General features: G+C 42.4%; 1 protein-coding gene across 1 annotated transcript in view; it reads right to left on the bottom strand.

Moving 5' to 3' along the window:
• Positions 1–25277, bottom strand: part of KIF16B (kinesin family member 16B) — a 316846-nt gene that overhangs the window by 78799 nt on the left and 212770 nt on the right. The window contains exon 23 of the mRNA XM_017895492.1: positions 10986–11108. Within this exon, the coding sequence (XP_017750981.1) occupies positions 10986–11108 (123 nt within the window). The remainder of the gene's footprint in view (positions 1–10985; positions 11109–25277) is intronic.

The following is a 25277-nucleotide window of genomic DNA, read 5'->3' as shown; positions in this document are numbered from 1 at the left end:
AGACAGTGGCACTCACAGCCTCTTTTCAATATACACTTTTCTATTACTTTTTCATCCTGAAGTGTGGGCAGCAGTGTGACCTGCATTATAGTCCTTTTCTGACTTATCTATAACTGTTTAAAGGTTTTAGAAAGTAGGCATTAGGGGACATAAGAGGGCAAATTGTAAAGCAAAGAGAAAATCTCATTTACCAAATTCCCTTTAGAGAGAACACTGATTTAGAAAACATACTGTGATAAACAATTTTGGGGTAGGTAGCTGTCTTAATGTCCTAAAAGACACATTAAGAAACAACAGATAGTCTCTAAATTGCCTTTAGGAGGGTGGGTCCTGTTAACCTACACAGTTTGGGGATAAAGGCTGAGCAAGTAGGCTGGAGCTGAACTCCTAGGCTTAGTAAGGTGGCAGCACTTGGAGCTCCCAGGAATATCTAGGCAGGAGGAATGGAAAGGCTGGTGCTCTTGGGAGAACACAATAGTCTAATGGGGTATTTTAAGTTATTTGCTCTGAGATATATATGCAATGTATCCCCTCCTCTGGCTCCATGAGGGACACTTCGGGAACGTTCACAGGCTTCTCCTTCTGGGGAGCCCAAAGGAGGGCAGAGCTCTGCATCCATGTGGGAACGAAGAAAGAGAGACTCAGTCAGCAGCCATCCAGGGACACAAGGCAAGGGAACAGCTGCCATCTGGACCATGTCCACAACTGTGTAACAGTTCCTAATTCAAGCAGGCTTCCCCCTCCAGTGCAGTGGGCCCTGTGAACCTGAAGCTTGACCAACTGCAGAAATTCTGTCTCAAAGGTACTTGAGGGAAGAAGCCGGGCCTCTGCAGGAAGGGCCTGGTTCTAAAGACAGCACACTGCACAAGGAAAGGGCAGTCCAATGCCAGTCTTTGATCTGCCCGTCTGTGGGTAACACAAATGGGAGGTGTATGGAGCTTGGAGAGTGAAGATTCCTGAAAGCAGGAGAGCCGCTCAAATAGGAGATTCCACAGCCATCTGATTCAGGAAAATCTCAGACACACTTCTACGCAGGTACATCACTGACAAGTACAGAAAGTGCCTCAGAGCCTCAGGCTTGTGAACCTGGTCTAAACCTGGTGTGCTAGGAAGCAATGAGCCTGGTGATTGACTCCCAAATTACACTTACACTCGAGGCAGCTATGAAGTGCTGCTAAGTCTAACAGGGCTTTCAGGCTGGCCCAAATCCTGCCTTCTGCAATAACCAGAAATAATAACTTCCCCATGCTTTAACTTCAGCATCTTCAAAATAGGCTGTAATACCACTTATTTTAGTATACTTACCTCACAGGGTAGTTTGAAGGTGAATTTGATAAAATGTGTGAAGGCCCTGACATTGTGGGAGACGGACACCTTTAAATCTAAGATTGTCACTGACAAAGTGCTTCCTCCTCTGCCAACACCTCTGTGAAGCAGGTGAGGAATAGCGGGAATCATTCTACTTTAACACGGTGGGAAATGGTGAGAATGACAGTCTAAGCAATTTCCCTTTAAATTACCCAGATATTCAGAGGCAAACCAAGGAATGTAAACTCTCCACCAGTCATCATGGGATAATAAAATAATGAAAAGCTCTGAATTAACTCTGACTTGGATCCTGACTTAAGCCCAGTAACTTATTAGTTGTGTGATTTTAGATAAATTACTCAATTCTTTCAGGTCCCCATTTCTTCATCTGCAAAATGCACTCATGATACCTAACCTGCAGATGAACTAAAAAAAAATGTGAAGAGACTAGGCACGGTGCTTGGATACTCAATAGATGGTGACTCCTGGCACTGTGATCCTGTTTCTAAAAAGGCGTTATATTATTCGTTATTGAAAGACAAGTGTATCCGTGGGTAGCAACTGCAAAAAGGAAAGTTAAAATGATTTTGTGATTTTAAAACAAATTTTATTCTAGGAAGAGATGCAAAACTCCCAAAATTCTGAAACCAAGGAAGGAGGAATACTAATACAGTCTTATAATAGAAAAATAGAAATTTGGTTGAAATGGAATTTGAAGGCATAACCATAAAGTAATAACTGCTTTTCTTCCGTGCTTGTAACTCAATCTCATTTCTTCTTAGTCACTTCTTACATAGGAAGCACTTACTTTGTGAAGATAAATATGGCTGTCCAAGGAAGGGCAATATAAAAGATCAGTTGGTTTGTGTGAAAACTGGGGAAGAAAAAAATATTTTTTTTTTTCACTTTTCAGTAGAAGACTGGAAGTTTGCAAAGAGAGGTGAGGAGTGATAAATTTAAAAAAATCCCAGGACAAAATGTGATTCTTCAAGTCTTAGTGTAGTTACTTTCACTTGCCATTTTATATTTTAAAATAGTACAGAATCTGAAGATTTAAATCTAGATGGACATGGCATAAGCAACACTCCATTTGTCTCGGCTGTGCTAATACACGTGCAGGGAGATAATGCATCAGTTACTAATAAGCACAGATTCAGACAGCAACACTCCACACTTTCTGAACATCTATATTCTACCAAGTAGGGAGTATTTCCAAAAGATGTATCTGTACATAGTTTATCTAATAGACTGGAATGGCTCTTATTTCTGTTCTGCCAAATAAAGAGAAATTTCTTGGACTGCAAATGTGATTGCTTCAACTCCCAAACTGCAGTTTTTCTGGGCATTTCTTCTTCATGCTTCCTGGCAGGCCAATCTACCATCAAATTCTTCAGGTTTACCAAAGCCTTAACAACAGCCCCAATTTACAAAGTACCCATGACTTGGTCAGAATCAAGGCAAAAAAGTGAAAACATATACAAAACTAACAGTAGATTTTGAAAACAGGTAATGATTTGAAAATGACCATTATCTCTAGGGCAATACTAAAATATAGCCTCAATTTATAAATGTGTAGAAAGTAGTGATATTTGGAAGGTACATTAAAATGAGTAAGTAAGGGAACAAGCATGGCTCAGTGCACTTAGACCTGACATGAACATTAGGTATCTTGATCTACTAAGTAGCTGTGTAGCCTTGGGCAAGTCATTCATAATTTCCTAATTTGTGAAATACGAATACTACCCCCATTTTGGTACATTCTCCAAATTTGTGGAAATGTCTAGCAAAATGCCTTGGGTAAAGAAGGTTCTTGATAAATGTTAGCTTCTTTCCTTAAAGAGCTGCAACTGCCTACAGAGATCAGTCAGGAACGAAACACAGTGCGGTCCGGTGCGTGGATGTTAAGCGAGAGCACAGCGTGAGTCTACTATACTATCTGAGAACATCCAGTTGTGCTATAGAGGATGGATGCAGCTAATTAGTGTTAAATACGGCCAGTAGGTAAGCTAGAAGCTTATGAGGTATAGACAAATCTCACAGAACTTGTCAGAACAGATCTAGGACATGTAAGCAAGCAGCCTGTGAGGTACAACAAAATTCCTAAAGTGTGCAAGACGTGTTAAATACAGGCCACAGGTTGATGAACTGTAAGACCATGCCAAAGATAGAATAATTTAAAAAAACCAAACAGGATGGAACAGACAAGAATGTTACTTAGGGACAGAAAGGGAGGGAAATGCTACATCATGATATGTACCCTCCGGGATGACAGCTAAGTTCCCCCTGAACTGACCAGCCCTGATGACAACCAGCCTGGTCCCATCCTGGTACTACACATGCTCTCCTGGAGAAGCACAGGTGAAACCCAAGACTGCTCACAGCAGGTGGCTGGCTGGGTGTGCCTGTGCCTGCTTCCTTTCGTGGAGAAGATGTGCTGGCTCTGGGCACCCTTTTGTCTGCCATGGCCCCTTGTCTAACACTTCACTCTGGTCCTTGTAAGCACATAGTAAGTGGGGAAGGCTGAGATGACAGAGAGAGGACAGGTGAACTAGTTGTGACCAGGGGTCAGATAGCACACTCGGCCCACTTGCTTGCCCACCCTCCGGGTGCCACCTACCCTTCCTTTCTGTACATCTCTGTGTGCTTTTGAATGCTCTGTGAGCCTTTCTGTACGGTGCAGTTGGACTCTGAGTGTCCCTGGAGGCCACCATGTCATCAGGGTGATTTTCTCCACGACAGGAAATCCCAAGGTCTATGGCCAAGTGGAGGCACACACCTGCCCTGAAAGGAGCTGCTGTTCTGCCCTGTGAGCGCTGCCTTGCAGGAATGTTGGCCCCAGTTCCTGCTTGTACTGACTTTTCACAGGATCTTGGCAAATCTGGGTTTCTATGTCAGGTCTCCCAAGTTTTAAATACTGACAATTCATGCAAAATTTAAAAAATCTGCTCAGGCCAACAAAACCCCACATCCTCCACCACCAGTTTGCACCTGCTGCCTCGGGTTAATACTGTTCCACGACTTTGACAGTCCCTGCCCCACAGTGCCTGCCATGTGGTTCTTCAGTTGTAAAAGCAAAATCCAATTTGAACTGCTGCCCTGCAGTTTTGCAATTTGCCGTGTCTCACTTCAGGGTCTTTTAGGTTCAGGGAGGACCCAGCAGATGAGATCTCTTGGCCCCAAGTGTCTAGGGCCAGACTGACTAAAATTAGAAGGGGGAGCTCACAGACCTAAATTCACACAATGGAAGGAGAACGGCTGCCACTGATTGGGGTACTTGATAATTATTTGCAGATGGTCTACAAGTTTTCCCTGGAATACTTCTGTGAGGTTATACATCCTCGTTATCATTCATTACTCATGTTTTCTCTGCTTCTTCCTCCTTCTCAGGCCACGGATCAGGAGTCAGAGCAGAATGAGACAAGAGGAGACTGTTACTATGGTACCTAAACAAAACCCAGATGATTAAAATCAGGAAAGCTTTTGTCCTGGACATATGTGTGCGACCTAAGTTGTCTGTGTGTAGTCCTGCGTTTCTCGGGTCTTCAAGTGGACAAAAGTGATACTGGTCAATAGGGCTAACACCCGGCAGCCATGTGAGAAAAGGCAGGCACCTGGGAGCATAGCTGGAATGCAGAAGGCTCCTTAGAGGAGATAACGATGGGACACGTGCTTCTAAGAGCAAGGGGCTGGAGAGTGCCCGGCAGCCAGGACAATGTCCAGAGGTTGGGCGGGGGCATACAGGTCTACCTTTCTGTTAAGGAAAGCCAAGACAAAACAGATGTACCCTGCAGGTGCTGAACTCAGCCCAGAGCCAGGGCATGGGTATGCTGGAGGGTGGTGCTGAGAAGGCGGGAGGGAAGGTGGGGAGGAAGGGAGATGGGAGGCTTTGGCATGCTTGGACTCGGACACAGTCAAGAAGCTCGACTCGCCCACACTCCCCCTGCATGACTAAGAGCCACCAGCCACATCACGAGGATGAGCAAGGGGCAGAATGGCTCATCAGTGACTAACTCCATCAGTGTGGATGGAGCATGAGGAGCTGGGTGGGGATGGGGGGAGGTTTACAAAGGGCACACGGTCACCCAGTCATCCCCGAAGCTCCAGACAGGCTGTGCCTAATGACAGCACCTGTGGCCAGGCTAGCATGCATCATGCAGCTGGGTGATCCGCTGGGTGACCAGTACCAGTCAGGCATGGGGTGGGCACTGGGGGTTCTGTGTCACACAAGACTGACAAGGGTCCTGGGAGCTTGTGTCCACAGAGGAAGACCAGCAAACAAGACAATGACTGAAAATAACCAGACTGAAAGCAACACGACTGCGAGCTGTGACCCTGGCTGTGAAAGAAGGGAGTACCTCTGGTGACAGGATGGAGAACAGGGCAGAGGGCGCTACTGCAGATGACCACTCAGAAAAAAAGATGAGACAACAAACTCTTCTGCAGATTACTTCTAGATTTTACAAGAATACAAACTCTCAGGAAACAAAATATTAAAAAATAAACACACCAGTGTGGGTTTATTTCTTTATGTTACTGTGTTGATACGTAAGTTAAAATGCAAGGGATTTCAAACAATGCTGGAAACACCAGCTTATTTCTACGACATGAGTGTGATAGTCTCTGCTCGTCTTAACCATCGATTTCCCAGGCCTGTGTTTTGTGCTATGCTGAAATGTGATTTCAAAATTAAATTTTACCCACTCTGGTCCTAACTAACTGAAAATGGCAAGCATAACGCAGCATAACTGATGCCACGTGTCAGTGACTGAGAGGCATGCGAAGCGGGGTTGTGAGATGACTGCTGTCGTCCGGTTAGTGGCATTACTTGTGGCAGGTGCAGCTGAGCACAGGCACAAATTTTACAGCTTCATTCTGCTGACCAGCAGGTGACACACAGCAATTTTCAGCCCAGAACATCCTGTTCTCAGAGAGAAGCCAGACTGGCACTGCTTCAGCTTCCCCATCCCATCTCTGTTTCTGAAACCAGTCAGCAGGACATGCATCTGCGGACACAGTTCCAGACGGATGTGCTACTAGGAACCGCAGGAAGGTACAGCTTCAATGGTAACAGGAATTGATACTCTGACCCAGGGGTTCCTGGGAGGATTAAAACAAAGTGGGGGAAAGGGGCAATACCAAAATGCTAACCTTTTGTATCACTGGGTAAGAATATCAAAACAAACACCAACAGGAAAGAAATGAACACACAAATTGTGACATATCCATACAGTGGGATGCTAGTAATATAAAGAAACAAATTACTGTTATACTCAACTACATAGGTAAATCTCCAAAACATCACATTAAATGAATGCAGCCAGACACAGAAGATAAACGCCATCGGATCCCCTGTCCTTGGTGTGCTAGAGCAGACACGACTAACCTGTAGGTGCAGAGGGCAGATCAGTGCTTGCCTTGGTGCTGCAACATGGGCGCTGACTGCAAAGGGGCACCAGAAACTTCTGGAGTGCCTGCAAAGTTCCAAATCCTGACCAGAGGGCTAGTAACATGGGTGTATATATATGCCAACACGCATCCAACTACAACTAAAATGTGTGCTTTCACTGTATGTAAATTACACCTCAACAGAGTTGATTTTAAAAAACTAAATAAGATCAAACAACAAAAACCTGTCTATTTATATATCCTCACAGCTATTTCATAAAAGAGTTGTTTTTAATCCCATTCCACTCCCCGCCCCGCCCAATAAAACAGGTGTAGAAGACAGTCCTTTTGAATTAAATAGATTTTGGTTTAATGAAAAACTCTATTATTCTCATTTTAAAGACCAGTGGCAGAAACCTCCTCAGGGCCCAGCAGGGGTCAGAAGATGAGCATCTGGGAACCCCCACTGGCTTCCTACCCTCCCTTGAAATCACACGCCCTGTGTCCTCCCTGAACATTCCTTTAACAGGCTCCTGACTACTTCATGTGGCAATGGGCAGACCAAATTGGAGCTCCCACATTGGGGATTAAAATGAAAATGGTCAGGAAGAAGGAATGATTTCAATGACTAATGAGTCCTACCTAAACAAAGGTAGGCAGAAGAGCGCAGGAAGCAGAGCAGGTGAGGAGGGCGAGGGGAAGATGACAAAGGAGAACCCGGGCGGCTACACCCCGGCGTGCTGTCTCCCTCCAGAGGCCCCTCAGGCCTCACACCACGTGGGCCCTGGTGTGGGCACACAAATCAGCTGGGACCCTAAATAAGCTGGCAGCGACACCAGCAAGCAATACAACAAACAGGGGTCATGTACCAGGGGGTGTCAGACCCTGCCCTGCTGGTCACAGAGGGCACGGCATCTCACTGTGTGTACTCAGGACCATTATGGGGATAATGAAAACAAAACTGATTTTTTAAAAGAGAAGCAGCAAAGATTTTCTAAATTATAAAGTGTAATAATATATCTATGTATGTACATTAATGTTAAATCTCCCTTCAAAAAAACTTAAAACTGAAGAGAATACTCTCTTTTAAAAATAATACTTTTTACCTTAGCCTCCTTAAATACCCATTGGTTCACCAAGAGAATTTAGTAGTAGCCAAAATACTACCATATATTACCATAAGCATGACTATTTGTTCTAGAAAACAGGGTCTATGCACGAAATGTCCAAATGACTGAGAAAAGGTCAGCAATCTCAATTTCAAATTCCAAATGTTGAGGGCAACCAAACAACCAAAAAGAAAAAAAATCCCAACAAAATCCAAAACTCTCATCAAAACATAACTGTACATCAAAAGTCATGAAGGGGCCTCACAGTAAAGTCTCACTCATCCCACTTTTATTTTTATTTCTTTTTAACAACCAACACTTACCCAATACTTAGTATGTGACAGGCACTGTTTTAAGCACTTCACACATACAAACTCATCCACTCCTCATACCAACCCAGTGGGGTGGGTTTTATGATTCCCATTTGACAGGTGAGGCACAGCGAGGCTGTGTGACCTGCTGAGGTTGCCTGGAGATGGCAGGATATGAGGGTTGTGGGGTGGGGGGCTGCTATTTAGCAGCTACCTCTTTGCCTGGAGTGAGGCTGTTTTTGTTGTTTTGTTCTGGGGAAGGCCTGTATATTCACGTCATGTCTGTTTCTCATACGTGACAAGGTATCGATATGGGGTGGAGAGCTTCCACACACCTGACTGTGAAGGTATCAGGAGGCCCTGTCTAAATGGAGAACTAGACATTCCCCAGGTTGGTGCTAACACATTCCTGGTGCTCATAATTACAGCACCTAAGGACGAGCAGAAAAAGGAAGCGGAACAATGACACACTTCAGAACTTGCTTTGAGAAATGAAAAGAAAGCAGAGCTCTGTGTATTTGGAATTTATTTATCTTGAAGTGATCGCCTAGATTCCATAAGGCCTCATAGAATTTTCTGTATTTGGTTTCTCTAACTTTCATGGACAGTAGCATCTTCACAATTTTGGCCATATCTGAACACCATCTGACTATTATTTGCTTGTAATTTTTATTTAAATCAATGCAGTTTTTAAAATATTAAATATCTTCTTTATCTGAGTTCTATACATGAAATTGATTTAACAGTTATATTTTATTAACACATTTATGTGTTAAAGTAAAACAAATCGATGTACCAACTAAAATCATTGCATGTCCTTCACTGCTGTGAGTTCTATGTGCTGGGGAATTCTAATTCTGAGCTAATGGAAGCCAGTCTTCACTCTCTAATTAACCAAAATGGCCATAATGCAAACACAACTTCAGAAATTGTTTTTATATTTATGTATAACCACATATATGTACAAATGAAATTCTACACACACACACGCATACATACACACACACACCACACACACAAAATCTGGAATGGTTGAGAACAAATGAAAAATAAATTGACCAGGAGATAGATATTAGGTCAGGGGCAGTGGGAAGTAGTGGATCAAGGACATAGCGTAACATTTAAATAAGAACCCACATAATCGGATCAATAAAGTTAAGAATAACAACAAAGGCTGGGCGCAGTGGTTCATGCCTGTAATCCCAGCACTTTGGGAGGCCAAGGTGGGTGGATCATGAGGTCAGGAGATCGAGACCATCCTGGCTAACACAGTGCAACCCTGTCTCTACTAAAAATACAAAAAATCAGTCAGGCGTGGTGGCACGCGTCTGTAAGCCCAGCTACTCGGGAGGCTGAGGCAGGAGAATCTCTTGAACCCAGGAGGCAGAGGTTGCAGTGAGTCAAGATCGCACCAATGCACTCCAGCCTGGGCAACAAAGCGAGACTCCATCTCAAAAAAAAAAAAAAAAAAAAAAAAAAAAGAAGAATAACAGCAACAACAACATGCAGGCATCATACTTTCTCAATGAAAACCTCAACTATATAAACTGATGTCCTGTTGTGGTTTTTTTTTTTTTTTTTTTTTTTCTAATGGAAAACTTATTATATAGAAATAAAATCCTAAAAGTCTGATTGGCTAGAAAAGAAGTTATTTACATTATTTCCTCAGGAAGGTTGAAAGAATGTGACATCTGAAGGGAGGGATGCCCCAGAGCCCAGGGCTGCCCTGAGATGCATCAGGTGTGGGGACAGGCGGTGGGGAGGGCTGGCTTTAGGCTCCTTCCTCCCTCCCCACTCCCTATGTGCCCAGCAGCTCCAGGCTTCCCTGCCTTTTATGGTGTCCTTCCACATAAGATATTCTTTGAACAAAGAGGTTTCTCAGATAAAACAAAATCTGAAGACCACTGTTACTTTCCAATTTCCTCATTGTATCAATGGGGAAACTGAGGCTCCGATGACTTATGCCCCCTCAGCAAATTGCAGTGGGGTCAGAGTCTACAAAACTCAGTATCCAGATTCATGGTCTGGTGTTGATCTGAACAAAACCACCTACAGCCTCCAAGAACACCCTTATGCATGCATACACTGGTGATCCTAGTGGACTTCATTACATCAATACCCTTGCTGATCCTTGAAAACAAAGAAGTGTGATTTATCATTACTTCCTTGAGGAGAGGATGGTGGCCAGCAACATCATTTAATAAAGTGTTATGAGTCAATGAAAGCAAATTAGCAAAAAGATGAAGTCATTATTTAGAAAACCATGACGTAAGGAAACAGGCACATCTCTTCCTGAAAAGTTGTAGAAATCAAGAAACACTTGAAACAAATGAGGAAGGCTTCCTAATTAATAATAGAAACAACAACAAAAACAGCAGTAGTAATAGCAGCAATAGCTACAATTTACTGTTTATACCAGCCACAAGATGCAGCACTTTATATGCACTGATATTCCTATGACATAAATATTATTAGTCTCATTTTATAGATAAGAAAATTAAGACTAAGCCCATGGGGAAGGTGACCAACTGTCCTGGTTTGCTCAGGACTGTGGGGTTTCCCAAAGTGTGAAACTTGAAGGGCAGACGTTAGGAAAGTCCTGGGCAACCCGGACGGTTGGTCACCCTACCTGTAGAGTGTGGGTGATAGGAATTCCATTTTTGTCTGCCTTACCAACACCTTCTATGAGGTAACTTCCTTCCATGTGTTACAGTCACGAGTTTTACAGACTGGTTTAAAGAAGGGCAAGACCAAATATTTTACACACAGGATACTCACATGCAGCTTCATCCCCTTTTGAAAAAATAAAGACAGAGAAAGCATTGCATAGTCTTCAACCTCCATTCTCCAGAAGAGTCAAGAAGACACTCACCTTGACCTCAAACTCAAAGTGTGCATCCTTTCCTTGCCCGCAGAGGACGTAGCGTGGGATACTAATTTTAATTGGGTCCTTCAGGTCGTCTGGATTTGCACCCAAAGAGCGAGAAACCATCCGCTATCAAAGGCACGTCAGATAGGGAAAACAAAGAGAAACCAGAATCACTCCACTGCAAATATCCTGCTTGGGTAGGAGGGAGAAAATGTGTTTCAAGTAGAGAAAAGAGCATCAAACCAGTAGGGTTTATTTAGAAAAATGATGGTTTCCTTTGAAAGAGAAAAGCTAAGCCTCTCTCGTAACAAAAAGACCATGATTTTAGGTATATCATTCCAAGGAGTTAGGGCAAAAGCACTATGAAGTGTTGTTTGGCTTTGAAGTTCCTTCCAATTTATAAGAACAAGTAAAAACAGGGACAAATTACATTATCCTGACTTAAAAAAAAAAAAAATCAGTGTAAACCAGATTGTCTTCTGAAAAGTCTTGACCATCTGACAAACTTTTTTCTTCACACACTATCAGACAGCTATACTTACAAAGCTGTAAAACCTGGAGATTTTATTCAAATTTACTTCATTTTAACTTTTAGGCATTTTATAAGCCAGTGTAGTGTGGAAAGCTCTTTAAACCACAACTAAAACAAATCCCAAGTATTTTCTTTAGGCCCCATTTGATACTCAACTTGGCTCTGACAAATATTTATGGCCTGCGCAGTGGGGGACTAGTGGGGTCTGAGGAAGAGGCATTATGAAAAAAATAAATCTTCCAAATGAAGATCTTAAGTGTGAATTGGAAGAAATCTCTGAACAATCCTTATTGTTTGCACTAAGCTGGGGCTTTAGAAAACATATGGTTTTGAAGTAATAGCAATAATAAAATAATTAGAATCATAATTAGAGTTAGCATTTATTGGATACTCATTGTATGCCAAGGACTACATTAACCAGTTTACATGAATTGGCTCATTTAATCCCCACAATTCCCCCTACGAGGTATTAGCCATTATTAACCCTATTTATCAGATGAGAGGCCCAAGACTGAGGGTTGAGCTCACTTGATGGAGGTACGGGGTAGAGTCAAGATTTAAACTCAGGCCAATCTAGGGCCCACTTTCATCACCACTACTCTAGAATGCAATCATGAAATTTTACAATAATTACATCCATCTGAGACACATTGAGCTAATGAACACTTCACACATACATAGATTTTAAGATGCTGAGAATTCCATGATTATGCAATGGAACCCACTTATGTGACTATAAAGAAAACAGGGGGCAATAAGCTCCCTTTCTCCCAGGCAGAAAGGGTTCTCAGCCAGGTGTAACTTGAGTCTCAACTTAGCTGTGTGCATGAAAGCGTGGACTTCCAGAGGACACAAGGACATACAATTTGCTTCAGATTGCTGCTTTCGATCTAGCTGACTGTGTGTGCATTTTGGCACAAAGTTTCCAAAGCCTATCAGAGGACCTTAATTTTTCCCTGCATGGCTGGTCACCCAAAGCAAGAAGAATTAATTGTTTATCATAATGGTATACCGATTTAGCTGTCCCTGATATCAAAACCATCAAGAAATTCTTAAAAAGGGGATTCCTCATGATGAACCTTGCTAAAGGCTTTTCAATTCACTAACAGTCCATTTCCAAATTACTTTAAATGTAGACATCTCCTAAACGTGTAGTATATTTATCAATTTAAAGGTGAAAAGGCAGATAAATAAATTAGTGGTTTTACTTATAAGACATGCAATATTAAGAAACGTCTTTAACCTACACATGCCACAGTTCAGCCAACAAGTTCTTGCTCTGCTGCCTAAGACCTGATCCCTGCTACATCATGCTTAATAACTACAAGTTTCAAGTAGGAATATCATCTCTTTTCCAGATCTGATGTGATCTCTCATGGAATCAATCTGTTGTTGTTGCTGCTGCATATGTGTGTGTGTGTGTGTGTGTGTGTGTGTATGTATTGGGGATTAGTGGGCATATTGTAGCTAGGGGCAACCTCATCAGAGGGGAATGCCACAGCAGGGACATTAAGCAACAACTAGTAATGGGTAATACCAGTTGAGAAGGGAAGATCCACTTGCTGCACCTTGGGAGGAACATGGATTCACCTCATCAGTTAGACCAAAAGGCCAGCACCACAGCTAATTGATGAAGAGCTATCTCTGAGCAGCTATGGGCTCTGTCCTTAGAGGTGAGGAGGAGGAAAGGCAGGAGGGAAGGCAATTAACCTTTTTTCCTTCAACCAACAATAAACAGTAAATAGTAAAAAATTTTTAAACATCACGTGACCTTGTTGAGGGATGGATCATCATTAGAGTTCTTTCAAAACTATATGCACAGGCCGGCCGCGGTGGTTCACACCTGTAATTCCAGCACTTTGGGAGGCCGAGGCAGGTTGATCACTAGGTCAGGAGATTGAGACCATCCCGGCTAACACGGTGCAAGGCTGTCTGTACTAAAAATACAAAAAATTAGCCGGGCGTGGTGGCACGTGCCTGTAGTCCCAGCTACTTGGGAGGCTGAGGCAGGAGAATCACTTGAACCCAGGAGGCGGAGGTTGCAGTGAGCTGAGATTGCACCACTGCACTCCAGCCTGGGTGACAGAGCAAGACTCCATCTCAAAAAATAATAATAATAATAAATTATATGGGCTTCTGTCACTTGAGGCACATGGCGGTCACACACACACTTGTGAGGGAGACGATCTGAGAGGCAAACTTCATGTTTTTCACAGTTTTGCCTAGGGATACCTCCATTTACGTACTTGAACCTTTTAGGATCACGTGACTCAGGTTCTCAAAAAAGTGTGGATAACAGTATCCACAAGCATAACATACTCTAACTGTATCTGCTTCCCTGACGTAGTCACAGGAAATGGACATGGGATTCCAGGTGATCTTCACTTCAAGACTCAGAAGGAAGGAGAAGATGTGGAATCCAATCCTAGTTCTGGGACTTGGTCTCGGAGTAAGTCTCTCGTCCTCTCTTCACCTCAGTTCCCCTATGGAAATGGGCATGATATTTCCAACAACTTGGGAGGGACCCAACTATGAACACAATAGTGCCCCACCCTGTGGGACTTAAGGTCTGAGGCAGACTCTGACAAGTGAACTAGCAATCACAGCAGGACGAGAAAGTTGTGATGGGGAATGGAGTGAGAACAACTATGAATATGTATCTTGTCATCCAGATGTCAGGAATTTTACTGAGGAAGAATGGTGGTCAAAATTGCCTCGGCATGTTCTGTCAGCTAAGCAATGGAGACTTACCTTTGACTTTCTAAATGCCTTTTCTTTTAGGCACCCCTAAGATATATAATGAAATATTGCTATTTTACTGGGTACCACCTATGTGCCACACAGAGGGTCAGGCCTTGGGAATACAATATAACTTTTACAAAGTATTTGTAATTTCTAAGACCTTTAGTTTTTCTCAAGTGCACATGTTTGGAACAAACATTTGATGTTTCTACTCTACATGGATTATATTCTAAAGGTAGATTTGCGACCTGAACTTTCTTTTTTCATAAATCAGTTTTTAAAATGAGGTAAGACTGGAACTGATGGTCCAGGCATTTTATGACTGGTGATATGGTTTGGATATTTGTCCCCATCCAAATCTCATGAGGAGTTGCAATATTCTTGGTGTTGGAGGTAGGCCCCGTGGGAGGTGTTTGGGTCACATGGGGGGATCCCTTAGGGCTTGGTGCAGTCTTCGCGATAATGAGTGAGTTCTCACCAGATCTGGTCATTTGAAAGCATGTGGCACCTCCCTCCCACTCTTTCTCTTGCTCCTGCTCCCACTGTGGGATACACCTGCTTTCTCTTCACCTTCCACCATGATTGTGATCTTCCCGAGGCTTCCCCCGAATAAAAAGCCAGTGCTATACTTTCTACACAGCCTGCAGAACCTGACCCAATTAAACCTCTCTTCTTATAAATTACCCAGTCTTGGGTATTTATAGCAAGGCAAGAACAGACTAATACAACTGGAGAGTTCTCCGTTTCCAAGAATGTACCAGGGTGAAACCAATCCCCAATACAAGGAAAGCTGCTTAAGGCTCAGGCTCATAGATTCTTCACACACACACACACAAAATCCCTGCCTTTGACAATTTCACTGGGCAAGTGAATTGAGTAGGGACCAGGTATTTGAGAAAGAGTAGATCTTATAATATTTATGTAGCCCACCTCAATCTAGGGCAGTCTTTGACACACTAGCAACTGCCTGGACCAATACATGGCCCTTGGCTGGATATAAGAGCTACTGTCCCAAATAGGACCAGACAGTGAAGCGTAACAGGATCCTCTGCAGAGAAGAAAGATATTTCTCTTCATTACATATCATACTGGGGACGGGAAATACTGACAGAGTCCCCACTATCACCCTTGGCTACAGTTTACTTCAATCTTACTGATTTCATATGAACTAAGTATTAATGAGTGTACAGAAATGAACAGCTACAGAAACGAATAACTAAAATACAAGGTAGGGATCTGAGCAAATGCATAAATTCAAAAATCAAAATGTGTTCCCATCAAATCATCACTGTGGTGTGAATTTGTAAACATTATTTTATGAAGTCAATTTCATTAGAAATGTGGAATTCTCGGGGTACAGTGTAAAAAATTCTTGACATTCTCCTAAACTATGTTTATACTGGACAGGAAGTAAAGCTAACATAAATGTCTCTTAAATTTATTTTTGATTTGAAAGTGGCTATATTTTGAGTATCTTGAGGTTTATACTAGACATGCAAATGTTTGCTGTATCCCATTATATCCCATTATTTATGGGAGCTTTTATATTTCGATGGCATTATTTATTTTGGAATCTGTCACAGTTTCCCTATATGTGACAAAAAAAATCCTTAGACTGTGAAGGGGAAGTTGATGGCATTGTAGTAGGAGGTGTTCAGAACATCTCTCTGCGAGCAGAACTGGCATGGATGAGTACAGAAGACAGTATAAGTAATTTTAAATGTGCCATGGAATGGTCCTATTTAGAAATAAAAGTCAAGAAAAGTAGATAATTGGTAACTTGAATTACATATCTGTACATAAGAAATATCTTTAAAAGTTAAATACAAAAAATATTTTTTCTGATAGCTTTTAATGAAATAAAGCTCTGTGTCAACAAATATGCTGTTTTTCCACTCTTGGTGAAACACTGTAGCCCAGTTCTTACCTGAAAGAAATAGGCAGAACATAAGGTACATTGTAAATATTCAGTTCAAAGTCTTCTTTTACTACTCAGGCCATTTCCTTCAAAAGGAACAAATTGAGGAAATGAACAGGAAGTGGCACTAACATCCACTCAGATCACCGTGGGCTCTCGGAGAACATGAAACGGTCCAAGTCCTCAGGGAGTCATCAACAGTTGTCCCTAAACATTCTAATTATGTACCAGATGGTCAAATTCAGTCTACACTGATCATGACAAGGTCTGGCCTAAGGACTGCCATCTAACTTCCAGGAGCCCACAGCCAAGCTTTGCTTCTGAAATACAGGCAAACCTGGCTTTTTATTAGATTTAACAAAGTCACAAATTCTCCTGTCCCTGTTCCAACCATAGCACATATTTCTAATCCTTCCTTTCTTCAACTACACATACTATACTGATAGTTCTCATTAGAGCTACTGTGTCTCAAGTACCTATTATGCCCCAACAATTTGAAAGTGGAGATTTGGGGAAAGAGACAATGGAGATTTTGGGAAAGAGATGATGGAGATTTGTTATAGCCTCCAACATCAGCCAGGTTGTAAGAAACAGGGAAGAAAGATAACATGCGAGAACAAGCACAGATGATGTGTATGGTAAATAACCAGACAGGTTCCTATCTATTTCCAGGAGAGAAGCCTGCCTTTGCTATAAGGGGATCTTGTCTTAATTAACACTATCTTTGAAGGCTTGGCAAACACAACGGAGCTGGATTTTGCCAAGACGTGGCCATACAGGCACATCCTGTCCATCCCTGTGAAGGACGGGACTTAACGACAGCCTGGTGTGGAGAAAGAGTGCTAACATTATCTCATTTCTAAAGTGAGTTTGGAAGACTCACATCAGCAAACAAATACAAGTTTTGATATATATATCTATCCTAAGGGATAAGTTACCCAGAAGATGGCAAACTGTTGGACGCTGGTACTTGTAGAATACCTTAAGTTTAGTGGCCTTTGGGTAAATCTTAAAGTTGACATTTCCAATCCATGATTCTCACCAGAATCAATTAGTTCTTCTACAAAGATCTGAGCTGACCAACATTGTTTCAAGGTTTGGAAATACTGAATATTGGATTAATGTTTCAACTTGAAACTATTAAAAGTGTCACTATTTTTCTCTAGATCACCAGATTATATTAAGTGGTCATCATCTTTGAACAACGTATCAATTAATGGCTGATTTTAAAAAGATTAAACGTGGGGTCTATTATACCTGGCTGATAATGCAGCAACAACTGCTAAGTGGCTCTCACTATTAAGCATGAATACAGACACGTTAGGACCCTCAGGGAAAAGCAGATATTCTCCCTTCTATTTTAACTGTATAGTGTCATTGATTAATCATGAAAAGTACCACTGATTTTCACTCACTGATTTTTTGCTGAGCCCTAGCTTTGGTTCAAACCATGCTGAATGCGAGGCCCAGGAGAAAATAAAAGGCAGGAATGTACTTTCAGCCAAAGAAGCAAAAGTAAACATACAAACTTACGTGCACCATATTCACGCTATGACTGTGTCTAAGCTTTCTTTTACAGAGCTGAAAACACAGAGTGCAAAGAGGAGAAATAAGATCCATACAAGGAAATAAAAGGAATTGAAAAGAAACTTAAAAGGCAATCCTTGAAAACAACAACTCATACCGAGATAAATAATTATTAATGTCTAGAATTCCAAGAAAATAAATTTACAAGTCAGTTAAGAATCAACTTAGCAATACTTGGAAATATATATTTCAGCATAGTCATTCCTATAAAAAAATCAATAAAAAATTTTACCAATGTCAGGAATAACAGTGACTATGAAATGGTTTTGGCACTGTGGACAAATATATATATTCTAGAGTAGAAAAGTCTAGACTTAAGTCCCAATTCTCAACCTAGTAATCCTTTTTGAGTCTAAATTTCCAAATCTGAAATGGAGTTTAATGTGAATTCCTGCATTCTAGTAGAATCACTGTAAGTATCAAAAGGAACAAAATATGAACAAGAAGTCCTATACATTGTAAACCACAATATAAACAGTGACTGGGATTGCTGTCATCCCTATAACCCACTGCACCTTTAGCAACAAAAGATTTTAACCAGATATTAAAAGGCAGGAGGAGTGACTTATAATAGAATCTCTTTCATTCTCATCAACTAGTTTATTCAATTCCATTCCTCATAAAGAAGGCATATTACAACAGCGCATCCTTAACCAGAGATTTGATGGTGATGGTTTGAAAAATGTATTGTGTAAGAAACAGTGGAGAGACGGAAGGGTGTTGGAGGTAAGAGAGAAAAATCAGAGGAGGCAGACATACGAGAAGTGTCTTCTCTGAAGGGCTGTGTATAATGCAGATTGCAAAATACATTTGTTTTATTCTGCAACGGAGGGTGCCATGGATGAACAGACTCTGCAGACTATGCAGATGGAGATCACAAGAAGGGAGATTATGGAAAGAATGGTGTAACAGAGCAGTTCCCAATGAATAAACTGTTTCAGAGGTAGAAAGCAATCAGCTCATCCATGGAGGTACTCAAATTGAATAGGTAACTTAAAAGGTCCTAGGGCATACTCTTCCCGGTACCTGAATGTTTCCAATAGGGAGAAGTCCTACAAGTTTCATCTGAGTCTTATCTTTTAATAGAGCTTTGGGAACCTTGACATAATACATCCATGTAAAATTAATTGCTGGTCCCAATTCTTCTCTCCCTGTAGTAGCAGTACATATCCAGAGTCTTACCATGGCCTCTTGATGGATGGAGGCTTCCTTGCCCCTTGATTTGGGGCTTGGTCATGTGACTTGTGTTGGCCAGTAAGATGTTAGCAGACACCGGCAGAGGCTTGCAGGACTGCCCTTCTGTGTTACTGTCATCACCACGATGGCTACTGCCCCTTCTGAATAGATCCCAAAATGACATGTGCAGAGCAGACCAACCCTGGCTGAGCAACAGATGACCTGCAGCCTACAGCACAGCCACTCCTATCTACTTGCAAAGCAGCAGAATAAAATAAAAACATTTTTAATGTGCCACTGAAATTTGGGGGGGGGTTGTTCGTTATTTGGCAATCGCAGACTGATATAACATCTGTCACAGGAGATATTCTAAGGAATGAGGCAGAGTTGTCTAAGCTACATACTGGAAATTGTGTAACTAAATTAACAAAATGACCTCATTAGAAACTGGTCTATCCAATAAGCCGGGTTGATCATCAAAGAAGCATTAATAAAAGTGGCTCTAATCTATTTATCAGACAAAGCTTTAAATCATCTGGGAAAGAGAATGTAAGCAAAAATCACTGTAATTACTACTGCTGGAAGGCTTAAGTACTCTCTTCCAAAGGGATGCCTGCACATTTTTAAAGTAATGAGAACAGGGAAACACACTGTTTTGAAATGTTTTTCAACAAAGACTAAATAAATTCATCCTGCCAACCACAAGTCTGTAAAACAGGCAGCTGTGCGAAAAATGGATTTTAATCAAATTCAGATGAAATCACTATTTCAAAAGTATTCAGGCCGGGCGCGGTGGCTCAAGCCTGTAATCTCAGCACTTTGGGAGGCCGAGACGGGCGGATCACGAGGTCAGGAGATCGAGACCATCCTGGCTAATACGGTGAAACCCTGTCTCTACTTAAAATACAAAAAACTAGCCGGGCAACGAGGCGGGCGCCTGTAGTCCCAGCTACTCGGGAGGCTGAGGCAGGAGAATGGCGTGAACCCGGGAGGCGGAGCTTGCAGTGAGCTGAGATCCGGCCACTGCACTCCAGCCTGGGTGGCAGAGCAAGACTCCGTCTCAAACAAACAAACAAAAAGTATTCAAAGAGCTATTGTCTAGAATGTATTAAGAAGTCCCACAATATAAATGTTTATGCCTATACTATAACAATGCAGAATACCACATAACCAAGAATGCATGCGTCTATTTTTTTCTGATTCAGAAACTCACTACGGCCGAGATGTCGTTACAGTAGGTTGAATACTCTGACTCTCACACTTGCTCCACTCTAGGGGTGCCGTGGGCTTAGATAAACTCCTGAAGAAACGAGCAGAGGGGGTTGCTAGGATTGAAGCCGCAGCAGAGGGAGCTGCTAGGATTGAAGCCACAGTGGATAATGGCAACAACAATACTCCACTGGCTTTCACAGGCATCACGACAACCTTAATACTTATTTCACAGACAGTAAATCAAACTCTCACACCCAGAAACTATATCTTATCTCAAGGTACAAAGTATGCTTAGGTGAGAGAAATGACATGCTGAATCTGAATGCTGCAAGCTGCTTCTATTATGTGGTACAATCTGAACATGATCCTCACTGTGGCCTTCTTCGATCATAAAGCAGACTGCAGAAGTTATAATGAGTGATATGATTTTTATACAATGCTCATATCTGCTGCATGTTCCATCTCTGAGAAATCCTAAAGACCATGATTTACAACATGGTGGAATTATGCTTCTGTGCCTGTGTGAATAAGCACATCTGTCTAATATTTAATACTCTTTGTTAAAATTATGTACTGTTTATTCATCACTCCCTTCTTTCTGACCATGGCATCCCTCTGCTGGCATCTTAAAGTCTATTCATAATCATGAACCTCAGCCCTTCATAATCATTAATTGTTTTTCTTTGTTAACTTGCACAAGACTACTGCAGTATAACTCTGTTTTTCTTATCAAGAAAATATGAGAAAATACTGGGTGGAACAACTTAAGAAAAAAGAAATGCAAAATATATTAGTTTTAAAAAGTAAAAAAAAATAAATTAGGAGAAATATCATCGATAAGATATTAGAAAACTATCACGGTACATTTTAGGAGTGTTTGTTCATGATGGAAGATGACCTACCAACTAAGATAATGACAAATTGGTGACTAATTTTAATGATGTCCTCATCAACGAGTTAAAAGCCTTTAGGTATAAGGTAAAAAGGTATTTATGTATGGGGGTAGAGGGTGCTTTGGAAGTGACAAAACATGCTCAACCTAAAACATGAGAATCCAGTTGCCTCAAAAAACCAAATGCCTCCACTGGTCAGAAGCATACAAGGCTGCAGCCACCGGTCTGCAGATCGTAACACATTCTTCAATTCCCTGTCTTTTCCTGTTGGTGTCTGCAACACTAGGTAGAGGAAAATATGTGGGAATGTAGACCCAGTGTAGGTAGCTTGTCCATTCCTCCGACAGGGGAAAGAGGGAAGACGAGCACTTCCTGGCCAAAGGAAGATGGCAAGTTTCTGTGTGTGTTAAGCTTTGATACCATCTCTGTCATTGATTAGGAACAGAAATGAAGAAGGCACTACGACATTTATGTTGCACTTATCCAAAGATTTGACCAGAATAGAAAATGCCCCTTCCATGCCAGGAGAATCACTGACTCACTCAGCTGCGTCCAACATCCACTGAGAGCTACCGTGGGCTAAAGATGGTTCAGCTGAGAGTGGACGCAGAGTGGGCGGAGCAAGACAGAAGCAAAGGCAGAAGCACATCTCCTTCCTTCTGAGAACTCTGGATTTAGGAGAACACACACCTGAGAGGGGAGAACAGTGGCAGAGCAACTAGGGTCAGATGAAATTAAAAACAAATACAAAACGTGTAACCTGATAGGATTTTTGGACAGAGGGGGACAGAGGGGGACAGAAAGGGTTGATCAGAGGAGCTAGAGACCCTGAAGAGCACAGTTTGAAGCCTCTCACCTAGGAGGAGGCAGCTGACTACTGGGTGGACCTTCATGGAGAGAGAAGCCTCATCCTGGGCAGATGCAGCAGGGAACTTGCCTGGGAAGGGAGGCCACCGAATTGACCAGCTGGGGCCAGCAGGAGACCTCGATCAAAGGTTGTAAGTGGTGGCTGGGTGAGATGCCAGAGGCAGGTGACTCTAAGGAAACTATATATTTGACAAGACAGCAGAAAGAAGCCACGAGAAAAAGTGAGACTCTGAGATAAAGAGACTTACAGGACAGAGAAACAAAAGTTCTGAGAAAGAACTGGAATATGGTGGTGGTGGGGGATACGGGTTAGGTGGAATAGTCGCAGGTACACCAACAAGTGAGGAGCTGAAATAGCAAGGGTTAGAAGGGAATCATGAAGAAGTATGAAAGGAGGAAGGTAAAGGCAATTAACTGAGGAAGAAGACACTGCAGGACCTGCATCACTGTCTCGATTCCGCATACCATGGTGATGGGAGGACACTTCAAATCCCTGGGTCCTCATAGGAAGCTTGACGCATCACTAATGTGCTCTGCTACATAACTATCCTAATCACAGCTGAAACCAAGGATGTCAATGAAGGTCACTGCCAGACTGGACACTTTTTCAGGCAGCACAAATTAGCCTGCTGGAATCCAGCAGGCACAGACAGAGTCCAAGCCACCCCACTATAAATGGACATGAAGCCAAACAATCAGAAATGCTTTAATCACCACACAAATAATGAGGCAGGCATAAATTTATAAGCCTGAGTTTCGAGAAAATGAAGCAAGGTGGTGATAAAGATATTTTATCAGGGCTCTGCTATTAGCTGTTTTTATTTTATTGTAGATATTTAAAATATTTACATTTTCAATTTTAGAGGTCTGCATTTTTCCAGTTCCAATTCAATTAGCTACACGGAGATACTCATATTGCCTTGACTGTTTTCACAATGCTTATTTTATTAATGATCTCAAAAACACGTAGTGCATCTTTAAAAGTCTCCTCCTTAGAGTCTTGTCAAATGTGAGATTAGCCAAAGAGCCTCATCTTGAGAATTGAAAGTAAGTTTCCAGACCTCACGTGTGACATTTTGACTGCCTTGAAGATACAATGGGGTGGTGAACAACTGGACACTTGAGGCTTCCTGAAGGTGCTCAGGTGGACTATTTCTGGAACCCACTGAAGGTTTGAGTTTCGGTAAGAAGACTAGTTCTACTGTTGACACACTTTTCTTTTCTGGAACAACAGCACACCTGAATTCACTTAAAGCACGGCATTTGATCACATCAAATTGTGCACCTGGAGGAGGTATGTTTTGAGATCGAGTGCATGGATAAAAAACACAGTCTTCCTTCACCAGTGCAATGTGGGTGTTCAGAAGGACTAGCGACCGGCACTGGTCATGGCCAGAGTCACCCACGACTTTCACTGTTGTATAGAGCAGTAACTGAACTTCTGCCAGGGAAGGGACACTGACTTCCATATTTCCATGAAGAAAGTAAATCATGTCAACCAAGGTAGTATGGAATTTGGATGACACCTGAACTCCATTTGGCAAAACTAAATCAGGGATTTCCGCTTTCCAATCAAGAGAAAGCTGAACCAGATCTTGCTGGAGCAAGGGATGATTAGCGCAGGCAGCGGCATTGGGCTCCGGCATCAGGACACACAGGAGGTCACGACACAGCTGTTGAGACAGGTATTTGTTGTAACTGAACACAGTGAGCAGAAGACCCTCTGCAGAACTCAGGAATCGAATACTCTGTCCACCAAAGCCAATCTGAATCTCCTGTAGACCAGAGAGAGGTAGAGCATGAAAAATGCTCATTGAGCCAAGGAGATTATCTGACAGGACCAAAGCATATAAAGTTGACTGAAGCAGGAGCAAACACGCTGGTTGAGGGTCAGGTGTCGTGCAGTTAGCAACAGCAAGCCAGTAAATGCCTTTGATTTCGTTCATGTTGCCCAAAGGTTCTGGTAGAGAACAAGTCACATGCCTAAGAAGGTCGTTCAAAGGGCACTCTTGAAGTTTCAGCATTTGGTCCGGGAATTGCACAAGGCTCTGCTTAAATGCAGAGCTCTTTCTAGCATCTTCATATTCCAGGCGAAAAACGGAGCTTGGCGAGGAACCTGGTAAACCCGCAGCTGCAAAGACAGACGCCTGGTAAGGCACCGCACCCTCTGCTGGCCTCAGGCTCTCTGCAGCTTCGCTCTTGCTGCTGCCAAACCCAGTTTCCGGAGAATGAGATTCTGTTGACTGCATGACAGTCTTCAAGGGCATGTGTGGGGCTAAGTGCTTCAGAAATGGCAGGCTTCTGACGAATGTTGTTACCTGGGAGGTGAGCCCCCTTGGGGCACACAGACTCCCCACGAGCCTGGCTTGGCTCATCGCTTTTGTGCCAGCCTGAAGCAGGTGACTGCTGGTATCTTTATAAAGGTCTGAGAACTTGTGGTAAAAATATCCCAGTCCGTTGTTTCCTTCTGTTCTGATATTTATCAGTGACTCTGGTGAGCTCATTTTTTTAGCATCCAACTCTTCCTCAACTTGCTGCTCACTATAAAACTCAGAGGCCAGTACGCTCTGCAGGGCACTGCAGGATGCTCTCTCCTCATGGGAAATGCCTTCAGACAGAACCAAGCAGAGCACCTTGCCTTGCCTGGCCTGCTTGCCTCCACTATTTATAGACACTTCTTGGGATGTGTGTTGCAGCAAAGTGCAACTGGACTTGACTCTCAAGCCGTGTTCATCTTTATGAGTCATCAGCTCACTGAAATTTTCTGACTTACTCTGAAAATCTTCTGCATCATCGGCGTTACTTTCATTAAGAAAAGAGATTTTAGGTAGATTAAAACATTTTGGTTCAAAATGGCCAGCATCCTCGGGATGACAATATTTGTTTTCACTGTCCTGGAATAACTCGGGTACTGAGGACTGATCCCTTTGCTGGTGAGTTCTCTCTTGGGATGCTGAGGAAGTTGTTTTAGGGCCTGAGATGCTCCACAGCATGGGATGATCCCAGGGGTCGTTCTGATCCACCTCCCTCCTCTCCTCTCTAATGAGGCTGGAAGTCTCAGTGGCATCTCTGGGCTGAAGTGGGTCAAGATACCATGCTGGGCAAAACTGCCTTTTCTGTTCAAGGTGTCAAAAAAAGTTGAAATGGGGATGTGGTATCTCTTTCTGTGATTCTTTTGCACATGATGATTCTTGTCATTGGTTTCATTGGGTAGATTAATTCAGAGGTTAAATAAAAAGCCTAAGCCATTTGTATTGATACATGATTAAAGAATTGATTATCTGATTCATCCATAGAATATCAATTTTCCATATTATACATATTATAAATCACTGAGAATTTTAATAGAAATACATTGTATGGGATTG

This window comes from Rhinopithecus bieti, unplaced genomic scaffold, assembly GCF_001698545.2.
Source record: "Rhinopithecus bieti isolate Rb0 unplaced genomic scaffold, ASM169854v2 scaffold_25396, whole genome shotgun sequence".
Lineage (NCBI taxonomy): Eukaryota > Metazoa > Chordata > Mammalia > Primates > Cercopithecidae > Rhinopithecus > Rhinopithecus bieti.
Note: the sequence above shows the minus strand (reverse complement) of the source record. Positions and strands in the feature narration are given on the sequence as shown.